General features: G+C 37.8%; 2 protein-coding genes across 3 annotated transcripts; one reads left to right on the forward strand and one right to left on the reverse strand.

Moving 5' to 3' along the window:
- Nucleotides 1-143: 143 nt before the first annotated feature.
- On the forward strand, nucleotides 144-3,820 carry crtap (cartilage associated protein). The gene is made up of 7 exons (XM_058753066.1): nucleotides 144-736; nucleotides 1,187-1,336; nucleotides 2,173-2,344; nucleotides 2,425-2,553; nucleotides 2,672-2,817; nucleotides 2,912-2,995; nucleotides 3,292-3,820. The coding sequence occupies exons 1-7, from the start codon at nucleotides 278-280 to the stop codon at nucleotides 3,340-3,342; spliced, it is 1,191 nt and encodes a 396-aa protein (XP_058609049.1). The 5' UTR covers nucleotides 144-277; the 3' UTR covers nucleotides 3,343-3,820.
- A 136-nt stretch (nucleotides 3,821-3,956) lies between these two features.
- susd5 (sushi domain containing 5) lies at nucleotides 3,957-14,647 on the reverse strand. 2 transcript variants are annotated; one of them, XM_058753063.1, is made up of 5 exons: nucleotides 14,215-14,647; nucleotides 11,514-11,712; nucleotides 9,104-9,213; nucleotides 8,409-8,597; nucleotides 3,957-8,262 (listed from the first exon to the last, which is right to left on the reverse strand). In XM_058753063.1, the coding sequence occupies exons 1-5, from the start codon at nucleotides 14,288-14,290 to the stop codon at nucleotides 6,737-6,739; spliced, it is 2,100 nt and encodes a 699-aa protein (XP_058609046.1). In that variant the 5' UTR covers nucleotides 14,291-14,647; the 3' UTR covers nucleotides 3,957-6,736. The 2 variants fall into 2 exon arrangements, with proteins under 2 accessions (XP_058609046.1, XP_058609045.1); XM_058753062.1 differs by having other exon boundaries at nucleotides 3,957-8,265.
- Between the last annotated feature and the right edge of the window lie 1,254 nt (nucleotides 14,648-15,901).

The raw sequence follows: 15,901 nt of genomic DNA on the forward strand, positions 1-15,901 counted from the left end.
AAATCAAGAGAGTGTGAACTTTAATAGTTGCATAGCCTAACTATGCCTATCTATATGCTCTTTTCGATTCTTCAAATTTGAAAGTAAATGTTACCGGTGGGATTTGACGAATAAATGTATATATTTTAGTAAATCACTGTAATGTTTATTTTTATATTTTTTAGCTTCATGGGGGAAGGGTGTGTTCTGACTGAGTTTGGGGACGTGGAGAGGCTGCGGAGCGGGCGGGTCTTGTGCTCTCACACTCCTGCGTACTTTGGGATTCCCATACGGGACCATGGCCTCCTCATCTCACTGCCTCAGGCTTGCGTTTCTTTTATTCTGTTTTTCTTTTTGCGTTCTTGCGCAGTATGAGAAATACAACTTTCGCAGTTTCCCACGGCACGAGCTTATGCCCCTGGACTCGGCGTACCGACACGCTTTAGACAAGTACAGTGAGGAGAAGTGGCCCGAGAGCGTGGAGTTTCTGGAGATGAGTCTCCGGCTGTACCGGCTGCTCAGGGACAGCGAGGCCTTCTGTAACCTCAACTGCAGCATGGTGCGCCTCGACGACGAGACGCGCTTCAGCGACTTCCCCGAGCTGCACGCCTTCGGTAACGTGATGAAGCGAGCTCAGTGTCTGAAGCGATGCAAGCAGGGCTTACCTGCCTTCAGACAGACGCTCCCCAGCCGTGAAACCATCGAGGAGTTTGAGAAACGGGAACCCTACAAGTACCTACAGTTTGCTTACTTCAAAGTGAGTCTGCTACAAAACATTAACTTTCTCTCATTACCTCTACAATTATTTATTAAGCTAGTTTAAGGGTAAGTGAGTGTTTTGCAATACTGTAACATGGTAATACATAATAGGACTGCAGATGGTTCACAGTGAAAAACGTGATAGTGCGATATGGTTGATTTTTGCCCTTTTTCGTTGTGTAGATTGTATTAGATGGTAATACCATGGTACCATCACAATGCATGGTATTTCAAAGTAGGCTACTTCAAAGAATACTATCATGTGCAATGCAATGTTCAAGTACCTGTGGAAAATCCCTGATATTACCAAAATATCATGTTAAAAGAATAGCATACTACGGTACATAAAAATCAGTGGTTTTACCATTTTTAGTACCATGATTTGTTTGATGTGCAGAGTTTTGGTTTGGAAATGTCTGACAAAATGGAGTATTATGAATTATTCCAGAGTGATAATTTGGCCAAAGCTGTATCTGCAGCGTACACGTTCCTCCTGAAGCATCCTGATGATGAGATGATGCAGAGGAACATGAACTATTACAAGAGTTTACCTGGAGCTGATGAACATATGAAAGACCTGGAGACCAAGTCATATGAGGTGAGACCCCATTCACAAAACACTGAATAAAAGGAAATCAAATCCTCATATAAATCCTCTTATTAATGCTCCTTGAGAGCTGCTGCCATTAAAGCAAAATGGGGTCAAACTAAATACTAAGAAATCCTGAAATTCATGTTTGTTTTCGAATTACATCTTTCTTTCAGATATGCTGATAGCATTACTTATAATGACCAATGTGTATTCAATTATATGCAGAAATAGACATAACAGAAGTTTGGGGGCAGTATGATTAATACATTTTTTTTTTGTTCAGCTAGGATGCATTAAATTGATCAAAAGAGATTTCTAATTTTAACATATTTTTGTTTCAAATAAATGCTGTTCTTTTGAACTACTCTTCGTCAAGGAATCTTGAGAAAAAATATTACGCAGCACAACTGTTCTCAACAATGAATATAATAAGAAATGTTTCTTGACCATCAAATCAAAATATAAGAATGATTTCTGAAGGATGTGATACTAAAGCTTTGCCGTCACAGGAATAAATAACATTTTAAAATCCATAAAATTAAAAACGGGTATTTTAAATTCTAATAACGTTTCACAATATTACTTATTTACTGTAATTTTGAGCAAATGAATGCAGCTTTGGTGAGCATAAGAGACTTATTTTAAAAACATTAACAAATCTCAAGACCCCAAACTTTTTTAGCAGTAATGCATATATAATATTTATCTATAATAATATATATCTTCATCTGTGTAATCCAAGTTTAGGTAAATGTGTACAACTGTAATTATTTAATAAACAATGTAATATACCGTGTTAAATTAACAGTTACATATGGTTGATGCGGATCCTTCTTATTTAGATGCTGTTCATTCGGGCCGTGCGGGCGTACAATGGTGATAACTTCAGAACGTCAGTGTCAGATATGGAGCTGGCACTGAGAGACTTTTTCAAAGTGTATGATGAGTGCATTGCAGCGTCAGAGGGATCCAGACAGATCAAAGACTTCAAAGACTTTTACCCGTCCATTGCAGGTTGGCATATCTGGTTGTGTCTGCCTCTGAGATCCTTTGTAACTCAAGCTGAAACATAACATATCTGTATCTGTCTTTAGATCATTACACAGAGGTTCTGGAGAGAAAGGTTCACTGTGAGAGCGAGCTCACACCGGTTGTTGGTGGATTTGTTGTTGAGAAATTTGTGGCAACCATGTATCACTACCTCCAGTTTGCTTATTATAAATGTAAGTCTAGAAAGTTCTCTGTTTACATAACAACTTACGTGAACCATGAATGTGAATAGCCGATATATATGAAACACACGCTTCCATTGAAAAGTTTCTGTCCTTCATTCTCGCTCAGTGAATGATCTGAAGAACGCTGTACCGTGTGTGGCCAGCTACATGCTCTTTGATCCCAGTGATGAGGTGATGAAGAATAATGTGGATTATTATCGGTACCACAGAGAAAAATTTGGCCTGACTGATGAGGATTTCTTCCCTAGAGCGGTAGGTGTCTCACATCATGGTAAATAATGAATAAACACATTGATTTTTCTGTAGATGTTTGATGATGTACTCATGATGCATTCTCACATGACAGGAAGCAGTACGGTACTACAATCAGACAACGCTACAGCTGCAGATGCTAGAATTTGCCAAACAGAAGTTACTGTCAGATGATGAGGTGAGAGCTGAGAGTGTTTGTGCATGGGTTGTTTGGATGCTTGTATGAAACATGAAGGTGTTTTTCAAATATTCGGAGCAGTGCTGAATACTTGCAATGTGAGTTTTGGCCACTTGGGTGCGCACTATGCTTACTGATTCACTCTGAGCCGTTTACTGCGTCACACCGCCCTCTAGTGGCTGGTAAATTAAAGTATTTCTATGCTTATTTAATTACAGCGCAGTGTAATTTTAGGATCATTCTTTCATAGTACCATTCTTTCTCTAACTCTTCGTCCAACCATTTTTCTCTTTCAGGGTGAAGTCGTAGAGTTTCTTGATGAATATCTTGATGCCGAGAATGAATAAACGATTTAATTTGCACTGAAATGAAAACATTGTGAAAAAGACCATAAAGGTATTCTCCATCCAGGATGGACCATCCTGTACCATTTTGTGTTCTTGTATTTATTTAGGGGTTGGTGATTGGAAGTGTTGATATCTTTTTACTGTAGACATCTGTACTAAAATATGTACTTACATTGACACATGTAAGTACAGATTATGCACCACAAGCCAAAAGATTATAATTTTGAATCTTAGTCCCAGTCAATTTTCTGTATCTCAGAGAAAACAATGATGTGTTTTATTTTGTTGGTTGGATTGTTGTAATTAATGGAGATTACTTTTCTATGCTGAATACAGTCCGATCAATGTTGTTACCGTGTGAAGATATGATATCCAGGCAGAATTGGGCCCCAAGAACTGCTTAAACACTGAAAATGTATTTTTTGGCTGATTGTTACAGATGCGGGTGCTGTTGTAATAAATAATGTGGATGAAAATGCTTAAACTCAACGCTTTTGTGCTGTGAAATACTGGTTAGTTCATCTGTCATTTTCTATATCTGTATTGTTTTAATTAATATTTTGTTACCTCAAGTGTTATAATATCTTTGTACAATCCTCCTTCTGGTGGAGAATTTGTGCATTTGGCATTTCAGAAGGACTGACTTACTTTAAGACCCTGAGCTTAGCAAAGTTTTGGTTATCCCAAGCCGCACGCAATCTGTTTGGACCAAATGTTGGCACTAATATGTTGTTGTTGATAACTTCACAAATGTTCACTTGGCTATTATTCAAAATATGTGTAAAATGGTGCTGTGTAGAAGAACTCAAACAAACTTGTCTATTTCAAAGGCTGAAGCAGTGTTGCCTGCCCTTTAAAGCAGTAAACATTCAGACTAAATATAATAGCAAAAGACTAAACACTAGACCTTAAGCAAAACACTTTTACTTTTAAGAGTGCATGTGGACGGTCATTTTTTAATCCAGACTCCCTCCACATCTCTCTTTCCTCATCCCCCACCCCTTCTTTCCTTTTCTCTGTGGGTTTTTCCTACTATGGTGTGATAAACTGCACAGATACTCCATGTTTAAACACATTTAAACAAGTCTCTGTTCTCCCGCTGTGTGAGTATTTGTATGCAGGAGTGTTTCTGAGTGTTTCGTCTTTGTTTTGTGGTAAAAACGACAGCATAGACACAGAAACATGTCCCTCTTTTGTGATATCAGATTTGGCTCTGCTGCTCTTACACACGTACAGAGACACTATTTTAGGAAGGAAATGTTTTTTTAAGCCTATTTAAGTAATGTTGACACCAAAGAAGACTAAAGCGGCCATTTTCCCCCCAAAGTAATTTATTGGTTAATGTTCCGTTAGTTTTCCACAGCTATGTTTAGTCAGATACCCTCATGTCACATCTAACTGACATTGTTACAGTGTAATGTTGATATTACCAAGCAGTTTTAGCTTCAAATGGAATTGAAAAGATTAATAGAACAAAGAGTATGAAGTCTCACAGTTCCACATCACAATAAAAACACTTTACAGTTCAGAAAATAACCTTCAGAAGATATCAGAGCAAATAAAATAGTTCCAATGGCCACATTTACCTCACATATAGCAAATTACCAGTTTTATGGTAAGAAGTTCATGTATTTATCCACTGTAGCTTTAAATATATCTACAGCAGCCAACTGGAACTGATTTCTTGATCTAGAAATGAGATTATTTTGTAAGGTAATGCAAGCCTTTTGGCTCTTGTATGATAAATTGCTTGTGATTTTCATCATTTGTAAGTATCTTTGGATAAAAGCGTCCTCTAAATGGCTAATGTAAAATAAGACTGTGCTAGCTTCTCTACTAAATAGAGATGTCAGGGCTGGAAAACATATTAAAAGACAACAACAACAACAACAACAGCCAACAATCAAAATTACCCAAACAGTTAGATAAGGTTAATACTGTCAGTCGATCATTAATGGATACTTACAAATGACCCTGCAAAATTCATGAAGTTTTACTCCACTTTTCTTCACTTTATAATTCAATCAAACAATATAAAAATGCTACATTTGCTCTAACAACACCTAGAAATAAATGACTTTACTACACTTAATTACCTATTATTAATATTATCTAAAAATAGCATACTATATGTTTGACCTCAGTATGACAATTGAAATAAAAAGTGATTCTAGACATATCTGTGTTTGATTTGTGTTTTTGTTTTAATTCACTAGTTCTAAAATCTAAGAAGTTTTTACATTTATAATACACATGATATAAATATGCCTCATAAACGTTGCTGGAGGTGATGAACGAGCTGAATATCTTGTATAAGACATGGCCAAAACGTTTGCACTGAACATCAATGAGATATTTGGGAAAATGTTATGTAGAAAATAGTCTGCTATGATATAACTTTTATAGCACTACATATATTTTAAAGAAACTGAAACTCAATAAGCTGTAAATGTGTTGAAAGCCAATCAGAATCCACCCTTAGTTCCTCTGAGAAGAATGTCTCACCTGTCTGTGAGTGTGAATCTTTCTGAGTCCTGAGCTCAACCCCAAGAAACTCACTTATTTATAGGAAAAAGGTCTGAAATGAACAAATGCTCATTGTATTCTAAATTTAGGGATGAAAGCTATTTATTCTGCCTGCTCTAGGTCTATAAGAGCTGAAAGCCAATCAGAATTCACCCTCAGTTCCTCTGACCAGAATGTCTCACCTGTCTGCAAGGTAGAAACTCAACTGCGCACACAGTTCAACCACACTCTCTTTTGAACTGACTGCTCTCTTTCAAAATCAAAATAGGCTAAAGTCACAATGATTCTCTTACACACGCTTACTCACTAATGGACAAAGCTATAAACACGTACAAATCTGGACAGACGGGCACCACGTACACACATGTCCAATGGAGTCCGTCCAAAGCAAGAGAAGACATCAGATTCATGATATATCAATTATTCACAATACAATGAAAATATAAAGAAATACTAACTAAATAAGCACTAAACAATCCAACCTTGTGCGATAAAGGACTGTTAAACAGAGACACCTTGTGTTAGTGTGAAAGTCAGGGTTGTGTGGCATTCACAATTGAATTAAGATTATTTTCCAATGCAATTCTTGAATTTAAAGGACATTTCAGTGAATAAAAAATGTAAAGAAATGAATATAATTGTACTACAAAATTAGAAAAGCAAAGTTTGTCAACTTTGAATGTTGGTTACAGAAAGTTTTGTTATCTAGAAAGATGGATGATAGAACAATAGATAGATAGATAGATAGACTTTTTCTACTCTGGATTTTGCTGAGCCCTGGTGGACGTAGACTGTAATGTTCACACATAAATGGCTATGTATTGATGGTTGAGTAAGCTGTGTGGCTTTATGAGGATCTGTATGACTTTCACACAGTCTGTTGTAATTCAATGCACTGTGTTTGCCTGTTAGTTCCATTGAGCTGGTAGTGAGAGCTCTTTTGTTGCCTCTTTTTATAACACCACACCCCCAAGACCACACCCACCACCGCTGCTATGATGCCAACGATAATGGCCGCGATCATGGGCCCACGGCCTGAACCGTGACAGGGGTCTTCTGCACAAGCACCCTCTCCAGCCCGCTCCTGATGATCCAGGCTGTGATCTCCACCTCGTTCCATCACGCTCCGATTTTCAGGGTTTTCAGTTGGGACATGACCTGGGATGTGCTCCAGGAAGTGGTCATCGAAGGTTTCCCATGGATCCTTGATGACGGGTGTGGGCATGCTGGTGACATAATCAGGTGGCCCATCCAGATGTACCATCCCAGAAGGTGTGGATGTGTTTTCAGGGCCCAAGCCGCCTTGACTGGTGCTCACGTTTTCAGGAGCGGAAGCCGGTGTGTACGGCATGGGCCACATGGGCACAGCAATATCATCTGTACTGGGTGTGATCTCAGTAATGAAGGTGGTGGGCTTCACCTCCACACCATTTGGACTGTCAGTAACACCATCAAACCCCAATGTTTTGGATCCATCAGAGTCTGTTTCCTCTGGTGTGTACGTTTTTTTCGCCATTTCATCTTCTGAAAGTCCTTCAGTTGTTTCCTCATAAGGTGTTACAACAGACTCTTCCTTTTCAAATCTGGTTGTCCCTTTACCGAGCTCCTCCTCGTCTCCTTTCCTGTGGATTGTGTCCTCAGGATTTTTTATTTCTCCATTTTCGTCCTCCTCAGGCTTGTCAATGAAACCCCTGGTCTCTTCTTCCACAGGGTTTTTGGTTACATCCTCAAACACCTCAACTTCTGAGTGGCCAGTCAAGGTCTCTGTTTCTGACTCCGCACCTTGTTCTGGCCCTGCCTCCCCTGTGGACTCACCTCCAGCTTTATCTTCATCCTGAGTAACAGGGTATCCATCTAGCCAGGACTCGTCTGAGCCGCCGGCACTGGGACTGGTAGGTTCATCGGTGGGAGGATCTGTCGTATAGTCACTTTCCTCTTCGATAATGTCAGGACCAGACTGGCTGTTGGTTGTTTTGACCGTCATGTGACTCTCATCTTCACTGGGGTTTTTAACAGAGGAGGAATCAGTGGTGATACCCGACTGCTCCTTCTCTTCTTGGAAGGCCTCTGAAGGGAACCAGAACATGTGCTTCTGACTGAGTTGAGACACTGGAGGTTCAGTGACTGATATAGTTGAATCTCCATCATTCTCCTTCTCCTCCTCAGACATGACTGTCCGCTCAGGCTCTGGCTCTGGCTCAGGCTCAGGCTCAGGCTCAGGCTCAGGCTCAGGCTCAGGCTCAGGCTCAGGCTCAGGAGAGGATTCTTCTACTTCATGAACAGTGGACTGCGTTCCTCCTGGATTCAAAGAAATATGATGCTCCTCCCTCGGATTCTCAAGGAGATGGCCATCTGTGAACTTATCTTCATAGTCGATGTGGCCTTCAGGATCATCTGCTACAAATAAAACATATTGAAGACTACGCCCGAAAGCCAAATAAACCCTTTGAACCTCAAGAATTATGCATTTTGGAGCCTCTGTCTCATATTCAGCATGGCTCCTTTTATTTTTAAATGTCATCATTGTGTTCACAGCTCACCTTTCACGCAATGCTGCACCAGGCCGTACCATTCTCCACAACTGTCGCAAAGCAGACTGAAGCCCGTATCTCCATTGGGAAGTTTGTATCCTTGGTCACAGGTATACAGAAGTTCATCCCCCAGGTCCAGACCAGTTTTCCCCTGCAGATGTGAGTGTGGGAATAAAGGTGGCTGCCCACATGGAGCATCTGATGGATGAAAGGTGAACAGCGTGTCATAAATTATAAAGTGAAAAGATTAAATTACATGTAAAGCCAGTTTCACACTGCACACTATCAGGCTCACATTGTGACAGCATTCTATAGTGACAGTTATAGAAGAGAAAAGTAATTTCTGGAGTAATATATTGAATAATCCCTTTATAAACATCATAAATTATAAAACGTTTATAGGAGGTTGGCTGCTGAGAATCTTTACCAATGTGATGGTAGTGCAAAATAAATATACTAAAATGTTTTTGAAATACAATCATATTTTTTGAATACACAATCATATTTGGGGGTCCTTGGCATAAAAAGTTTGAAAACTCCTCTGTGTTGGCGCTGAAACTAACACACATGCTTTTGCTCTTCTGTTTCCACATGCGGTATGAAACAGGCCAAAGTTTTTAGGTATGTGTTACATGAAATAGTCCCTCATGATCCCTCATAAGTGAAAAAACACAGTCTTCCAGTGTCAGTGATTTAAAACTGACCGCTATCTTTCACGCAGAACACGCCCAGCCTCTCAGTGTCCGCGGTTAAATTCTCCAACTGCACATCAACTGGCCTCAAACTCCCCGGGACGCCACTGCACACTGTAGTCCTGAAAGTAAATTAGAGGAATTCTTTCTCAATTTTTTTTTTATCTTTTCCATTATAAAGGCATCAGACATGATGTCACTGTTAAATTCTGCTTACATAGTCAGCTCATGTACTATTTCAACACACACACTTTATGCAGTATATCCCCATCACATTACTATGTCTCCAGTGTTTGTATAAATTTACATCACAGGTCTGTTTTCTGTCGTGTGTGTGTATATTTTTAAAGCTTGTGTCGGACAGTACCTCTCTCTGATTGTGTGTCTGTTAGAACAAAAATGCGAGAGTGAGTAAAATATGCAATAAGCCACAAGAAACTCATAATATTTGGGGTCTTTGGCATCAAAAATCTGGAAACCTCTGCATTACAGTGATTTTACCATGCAGTGTTTATAGACAATGCAAAACTGAGTGTCCTAAAACCATATGATCAATAATTAACATTTAGAAAAACGTTTAATCATTAAAGAAACAGCTGAACAAATAAAAAGTATTATTAATAATCACCAGAATAAATAGCTCTTCCACCAAGTGATATTGTTCATTATTTTAACTGTAGAATGTTCTCAGTTGCCAAGCAATATAGCAATGTGCCGCATTAATATAGAATGTGACGCTTGCATTTATAGTCATTTTACATTGGCTTCAAACAGAACTATCAACTATTTAAAACTTGACTTCAAGAAGTCAGTCAAGGTTTCTGAATATACTGTGCATGTCTACAACCAAGAATGTCTGTCTGTTTCATCCCAAATCTTTTAGAGACATTCCTCCAAATGTTTGTGAGGGAAGTAAGTTGCTTACCTCACCTTTTAACACTCAGCTGTGAGGTCTTAATCAGAATTATGAGCATGTGGGTATGTCTGAGTGGGTGCAGAGGGGGGCTCAAACCACAACCAGACTGCTTGAGTCCTTACTGGACTCTCCTGGGACAGTGTTAAGTTACTAGGAAACACCCTGTGTCAAAGTTTAGTTACTAAGGCTCAGCTGCACTGAGGTAGATTTTCACGTGTATGTCATTTATGTGAAATTTATGTGTCACGACCCAGAAATCCATATGTAATCTATAGGTCGTTCTGAAGAGAAAGGCCACTGCTTTTGGCAAAACTTGCAGATGGAAGTGATATTCAACAAAGGCCTCAGACATGCACAAATTCATGCTTGATAACAACAGAATGCTTTGAATTTTGTATTCCAGACTTATCAGAAAGAAGAGTACAGCTTAGAACAAACAATATTGAATTAAGCTTATTTTTCTTACCCCATTGCTTTTTTCTTGTAAGCATAATTGTAAGTGAATATATATTATTGTTCAAAAGTTTAAAGGATGATCAAAAGTAACAGCAAGGACAACATTTCTATATTACAAGTATGCTGTTCTTTCTATGCATCAAAAAACCTGAAAAAAATGTGCCAAGGTTTCCAATTAAGGAATTAAGCACCACTTTTGTTTATAACAATTGAAATATTTCTTGATCATCAAATCAGCATGTTAGAATGATTTCCGAAGGACCATGAGACACTGAAGACTGGGGTAATGATCCTGAAAATTCAGATTTGCAATCACAGGAATAAATTACATTTTAAAATATATTAAAATAGAACATAAATATTCACAATATCACTATTTTACTGTATTTTAAATATGCAGCCTTGATGGACATAAGAGACTTCTTTCAAAAATATGAAACAAATATACTGACCAAAACGTATACATAATGTTTACATAATATATGTACCAAAATGTAAAATATGTGTGTTACAATCATTTTTTATTTTATTTTATGCAGTAAATATTATTATATATTATTATTATAATATATATTATTTAATACTATATAAAAATATAATTGGTTTGATATTTTGTTATTCAAGGCAATGCAATTCATACTTTATGTATTTCTTTACTAACACTTTTTGGGCCCACTATATATATTTCATTTGAAAAAGAAAGAGTCGTTTTGGACCACATTTTCGATGTGATAATTATTTTGGGATTTGTGCGAAGTGGTAAAGTAATACACCTCAGCAATGGAGCAGCACAGAAAATGAACACATGGAAGGTGCTGATGTGTTCCCTCACAGCAGCTCAGGTCCATTTCTCTCAGGCCCTGAGGTGTAAATAGGAATGTTCTGGCTGAATTCACAGGTAGGATTCTCTCTGTCTTGCAATCACACACAAAAACACAGATATACGCAAGCAAGCTATCTCATTATTGTGCCTCAAAAAGCACAATGCCTGTTCAACAAAACAACACTTTGATTGACAGCATCTGTTCTTCAGGTAATTAATGTTCTTACCCAACACTCGGTCCAGAGAGCCAACCACGCGAGCAGGCTGAGAAGGCACATTCCAACACTGCATGATGCAGGTTGGCCCCGGATGCCACCTGGGCCCCTTGAGCGACACAGGCATGCGTTGCTGCCTCGAACCCTTTCTCCTGTCCACCTTTTGGAAAGCTCTCCAATTCCAGTAAGAACACACGTCCTAATGGAGAAACTGGTAAAAAAATTAACCAGTGTTACTCATAGAACGGACAATTTATATGACATTAGTGAGTATACATGACCTCAAACAGGGGAAATGAGAAGGACATTGAGAAATTAAGAGAATGCAAGGATATAACCACAGTATGTTGATATGATATCTACAGATGGTATGAATGCTATGAATTACAGCACCAAATAGCTTTGTATGGCAAAAAGCAATTTTTTTACAGCAGGATATTAGCTGAATAGGGTCAAGTGAGGGCAGTTACTGCATGTATAAAGTGTATTTGGCAGTGTGAAGGTGTAAAACTATACCAAATGAGGGTTAAAGACACAGAGATCCATGAAGAATCGTTATCATCAATGGACATGTTTAACTGCACAAAAAGCTGATTATAGTCAAAAAAGGTTCTTTGGATTATTTAAACGTTTCTTGCAAAGTTGCAAAAAAAGGGTACAAACATAAATCCATTTTTATCACAAGCCCCACCCTGACAGAGTATATTGTACACACATATAATACAAACACACATCAGACAGCATTCTATCAGATCTTCCATAAGGCAGCTTCTTAATTTCATCATAAATTAGTCACAGTCTCAAACAGAGGAAATAAAATCAGTGAGTCAATTCCTGTGTAAACCATCTGAAATTGAGCTAATTATAGATCAGAATTAAATGGACGTCACCAATCATGCAGCATTTTTTCCAAATGTCTCATGCCTCCAAGTCTAATAAATACACATCAGGTAACATCATCATTTGGGATCAATTTGAACTGGAACAGATAAAGTTAGCAGGTTGGTGTCAGTGAGGTAAATCCAGACTGAGTCATGTTCAGAAGCCTGACTAATCAAGCAGACCCACCACAAACAAGCCGTCATCTATCAATCGTTTGTTACAAATTCATTAGTGTCATATTGATGAGTCTGTTATGCTGATGTGAAGATATCAGGGGTTTGTGGTGGATGAACATGAAATTCATTAAGTGAATTAGATCTTTAGTAAAGGATTTTGACTCTACTAACTAAAAAGTAAAGTATGACAGCAAACATGAATAGATTACAGTATATGTGTGAGAAAGGCCAGTCAAACATACAATACTCTAAGACTCTAAAACTATCAGATAAAACAGGATAGATGCTTTATTTTGTGTTTGGATTGCAGTAAAATCTTAAAAAATCATTTTTAAAAAGCCTACAACAACAGACCAAAAACAAATAAGCCATATTTTGTTTCTAACATTAGTCATGAATATACGTTTTCTTTCTTTTGACTTGAAATAAACAGTTCATTAAAAATATGTGGTTTTTCTTAAAAATCATACTGACGTTGACGCACAGTTAAACATCTAAAGGGGTCTTATCAGTTGTAGTTTTCTTGTCACATGACAACAAAATGGCTTCTTTCATGTTGGTTACGCCAGACTGACTTTGAATTTGGTTGACAAAATTATTTTAAATATTAATATTTAACAACAACACAAAAAATGATTCATTTGATAAATAATACTTATTACAGACTATCATTTTCTCTTTTTTCTCAAGAATTTCAGTCTTTGAATGAGCCTCCAGACACCATCTAGACCTTTTTTTTTAACTTTAAGTTGCATGAGAAAATTATTAAAACAAATTGAATATATGCAAGTCACTCTGTAGGCCTATAAACTGATTTTTAAAGTATTTTAAAATGACTTAATAGAATGAACAAAGATGGGTCACTGACCCATGTATTTATATATTTACACACACACACACACACACACATATAGCCTATATATATATATATTTAGAAAGTGAAACCTATTTTATTTCAGATTTTCTTATTTTCATTTAGTTTAACTTGATGTAACTCATTCAAGCTGTAATAAAATGTAATACAATTTTATAATATATATTATAGAATATTATACAATAGCCTATATTAAAAGAAACTACAGAGATGACAAAAAAAAATACAAAAATTACTTTAAAAAAATTATCAAATTACTTAAAGAATATACAACTAATATATATATATATATATATATATATATATATATATATATATATGAAGAGTTCGTTTGCAAAACAGATAACTCAGAAATTCTCAGAAATCATGTTTTTTCATTGTGCGCTCCAGTTAATCTCAATCAAACTGCAGTTGGGTTATTTTGACTAGGTTAAAAATTAACTAAAAAAAACTGCTAACTAACACAATAAAACACAATAAAAACACGATAACATAATAAAAAACATGATTTTTTTTTAAATAAAATTTTTTTAGTTATCTGTTTTTGCAAATAAACTATTCATATATATATATATATATATATATATATATACACACACACAAAGATTTCAAAGGTTTATAACCACACACCAAGAACAAATATACCATCCAAACAACTTTCTGATCTTTTGGAAGCTGGGCACACGCATGCGTCCATTCATCACCCATCACCTCGCGTAAATGTGTATTGCAGAGGCGCGTGAAACAAATTACCGCACCCAGATCATCAAGAGAAACCCACCGTCCGCGCGCGTCAGGCAAGCCAAGTATCCCAGGAGCGGCAGGAGCGCGAGCTCTCGGTGACAGGCTCGCCCCATAATGAAACAGTGTTTCTGGAAAAATCGAGGTAAAACTTTTCCAAATCTGCCAGGAAAGGTGAAAAATCCCAATTGAATTGTGCTCTCCAAACGGACAGGTCCGGTGATTCCGATAGCCGAGAGAAAAGAACTAATAGGCGCAGTGACAGAGGTGCAAGGGGAGGTTTATCTGACCAAGAAGTACATTACCGAGCTGCTGGTGCGCTCGTGCGAAAACTCGCACGGCGTTGTCAGTAAATACGTCATGACTCAGAACCTGTGCAGTACCGCATGAGAACAGAGGCTCCAAGCACTGGGATTGTTCCAGTGCCGTGGGGAGTCCGGCTCATAATGGTTTGTGTGCCTCCCTGGCACAGAGGAAAGTTTGCCACCGTGTAATGTGTTTTTTTTTTCTTTTTTAGGACCGGACCCTTAATTTTGGTGAGTCTTGTCACCATGGCGCGCCTGGCTGCATGTCAGTTCAGAACGAGCAGGACAAAACCAACTGTGTCTGTGTCCCAAATTCTTGGGGCCAACCTCAGGACACAGTAACTTTGATGAAGCTGCCTGCCCAGTATGGGCGCTGTTGGACACTATGTGACGCGAAAGCATAATGGGTGTCTTGGCCCACCACAAACACACACTCCCACTCACATTCATTTAATTGTAAAGGCTTTTATGTGTACATCTGTGCTGGAGAAAGAGATAGTGAGCGTGAATTAGCAAGTATGTTTGTTTTTTAGTGAGTAAGTGGCAGGATTGTGGCCAGCGCAGGCTGAGTGTGTCTGAACAGCTTCTAATGTTATTTACTTCAATAACAGAGCTACGTGTGATCCTAAATTCCTTGCCTTATTATTTAGTCAAGGTATTAGCCAAACAATTACAGCTTAAAGCCGGCACACACATAGTGCTAGAACTTTTGTGAATGTGCATAAATTTGAACTACACTGACTTTTTTTTAATCTCTTTGCAATGGAAATGCTACTTTTGAATGTTCTCTGGACGTTTTGAAACCTGTAGTAATGAAAATCCAACTAAAATGTTTCAGAAAAACATTCCATTATGATTTATAATAACATAATAATTTGTGCTAACATTTTGAGATCTGTATTAAAAGACCAGAGAACTTTAAATGAACGTTCATTTAATGCAACTGGAATAATTGTTTGTTCTTAACTGAAAGAACCTTGCCAGAATGTTAGCCAAAATTCTGAGAATGTCCCCTGTTAGCTGGTGCTTTTTGGTCAAATTATACACTTATTTTTATATCAATCCGTTCTATTTCTGACATTCATTTGCTGACAAAACATTCTTTTCATAGTCTTCTGGCTCATTCACACAGTCTTTGGCAAACTGGTAGCAATGTTCTTGGCTTCCATCTTGTTGTCCTGCCATGCACACCATTCTTGTTCAGTCCCTGATGGTGGACTCCTGGACAGCTTTAGCCAATGCAAGAGAGGCCTGTAGATGCTGATATTACTCTGGGGTTCTTTGGAACCTTCTGGAATCTTGCTCTTGGAGTGATTTTTGTTGGATGTCACTCCTAGTTAGAGAGATGTTAAAGTTCCTCCTTTCTTCTTTTTTAAAGGCCAAGCTCCTTAGTTCTGTAACCTCTTCCAGCCTCAAACTGAT

The sequence above is a fragment of the Onychostoma macrolepis genome, chromosome 19, assembly GCF_012432095.1.
Source record: "Onychostoma macrolepis isolate SWU-2019 chromosome 19, ASM1243209v1, whole genome shotgun sequence".
Classification (NCBI taxonomy): Eukaryota; Metazoa; Chordata; class Actinopteri; order Cypriniformes; family Cyprinidae; genus Onychostoma; species Onychostoma macrolepis.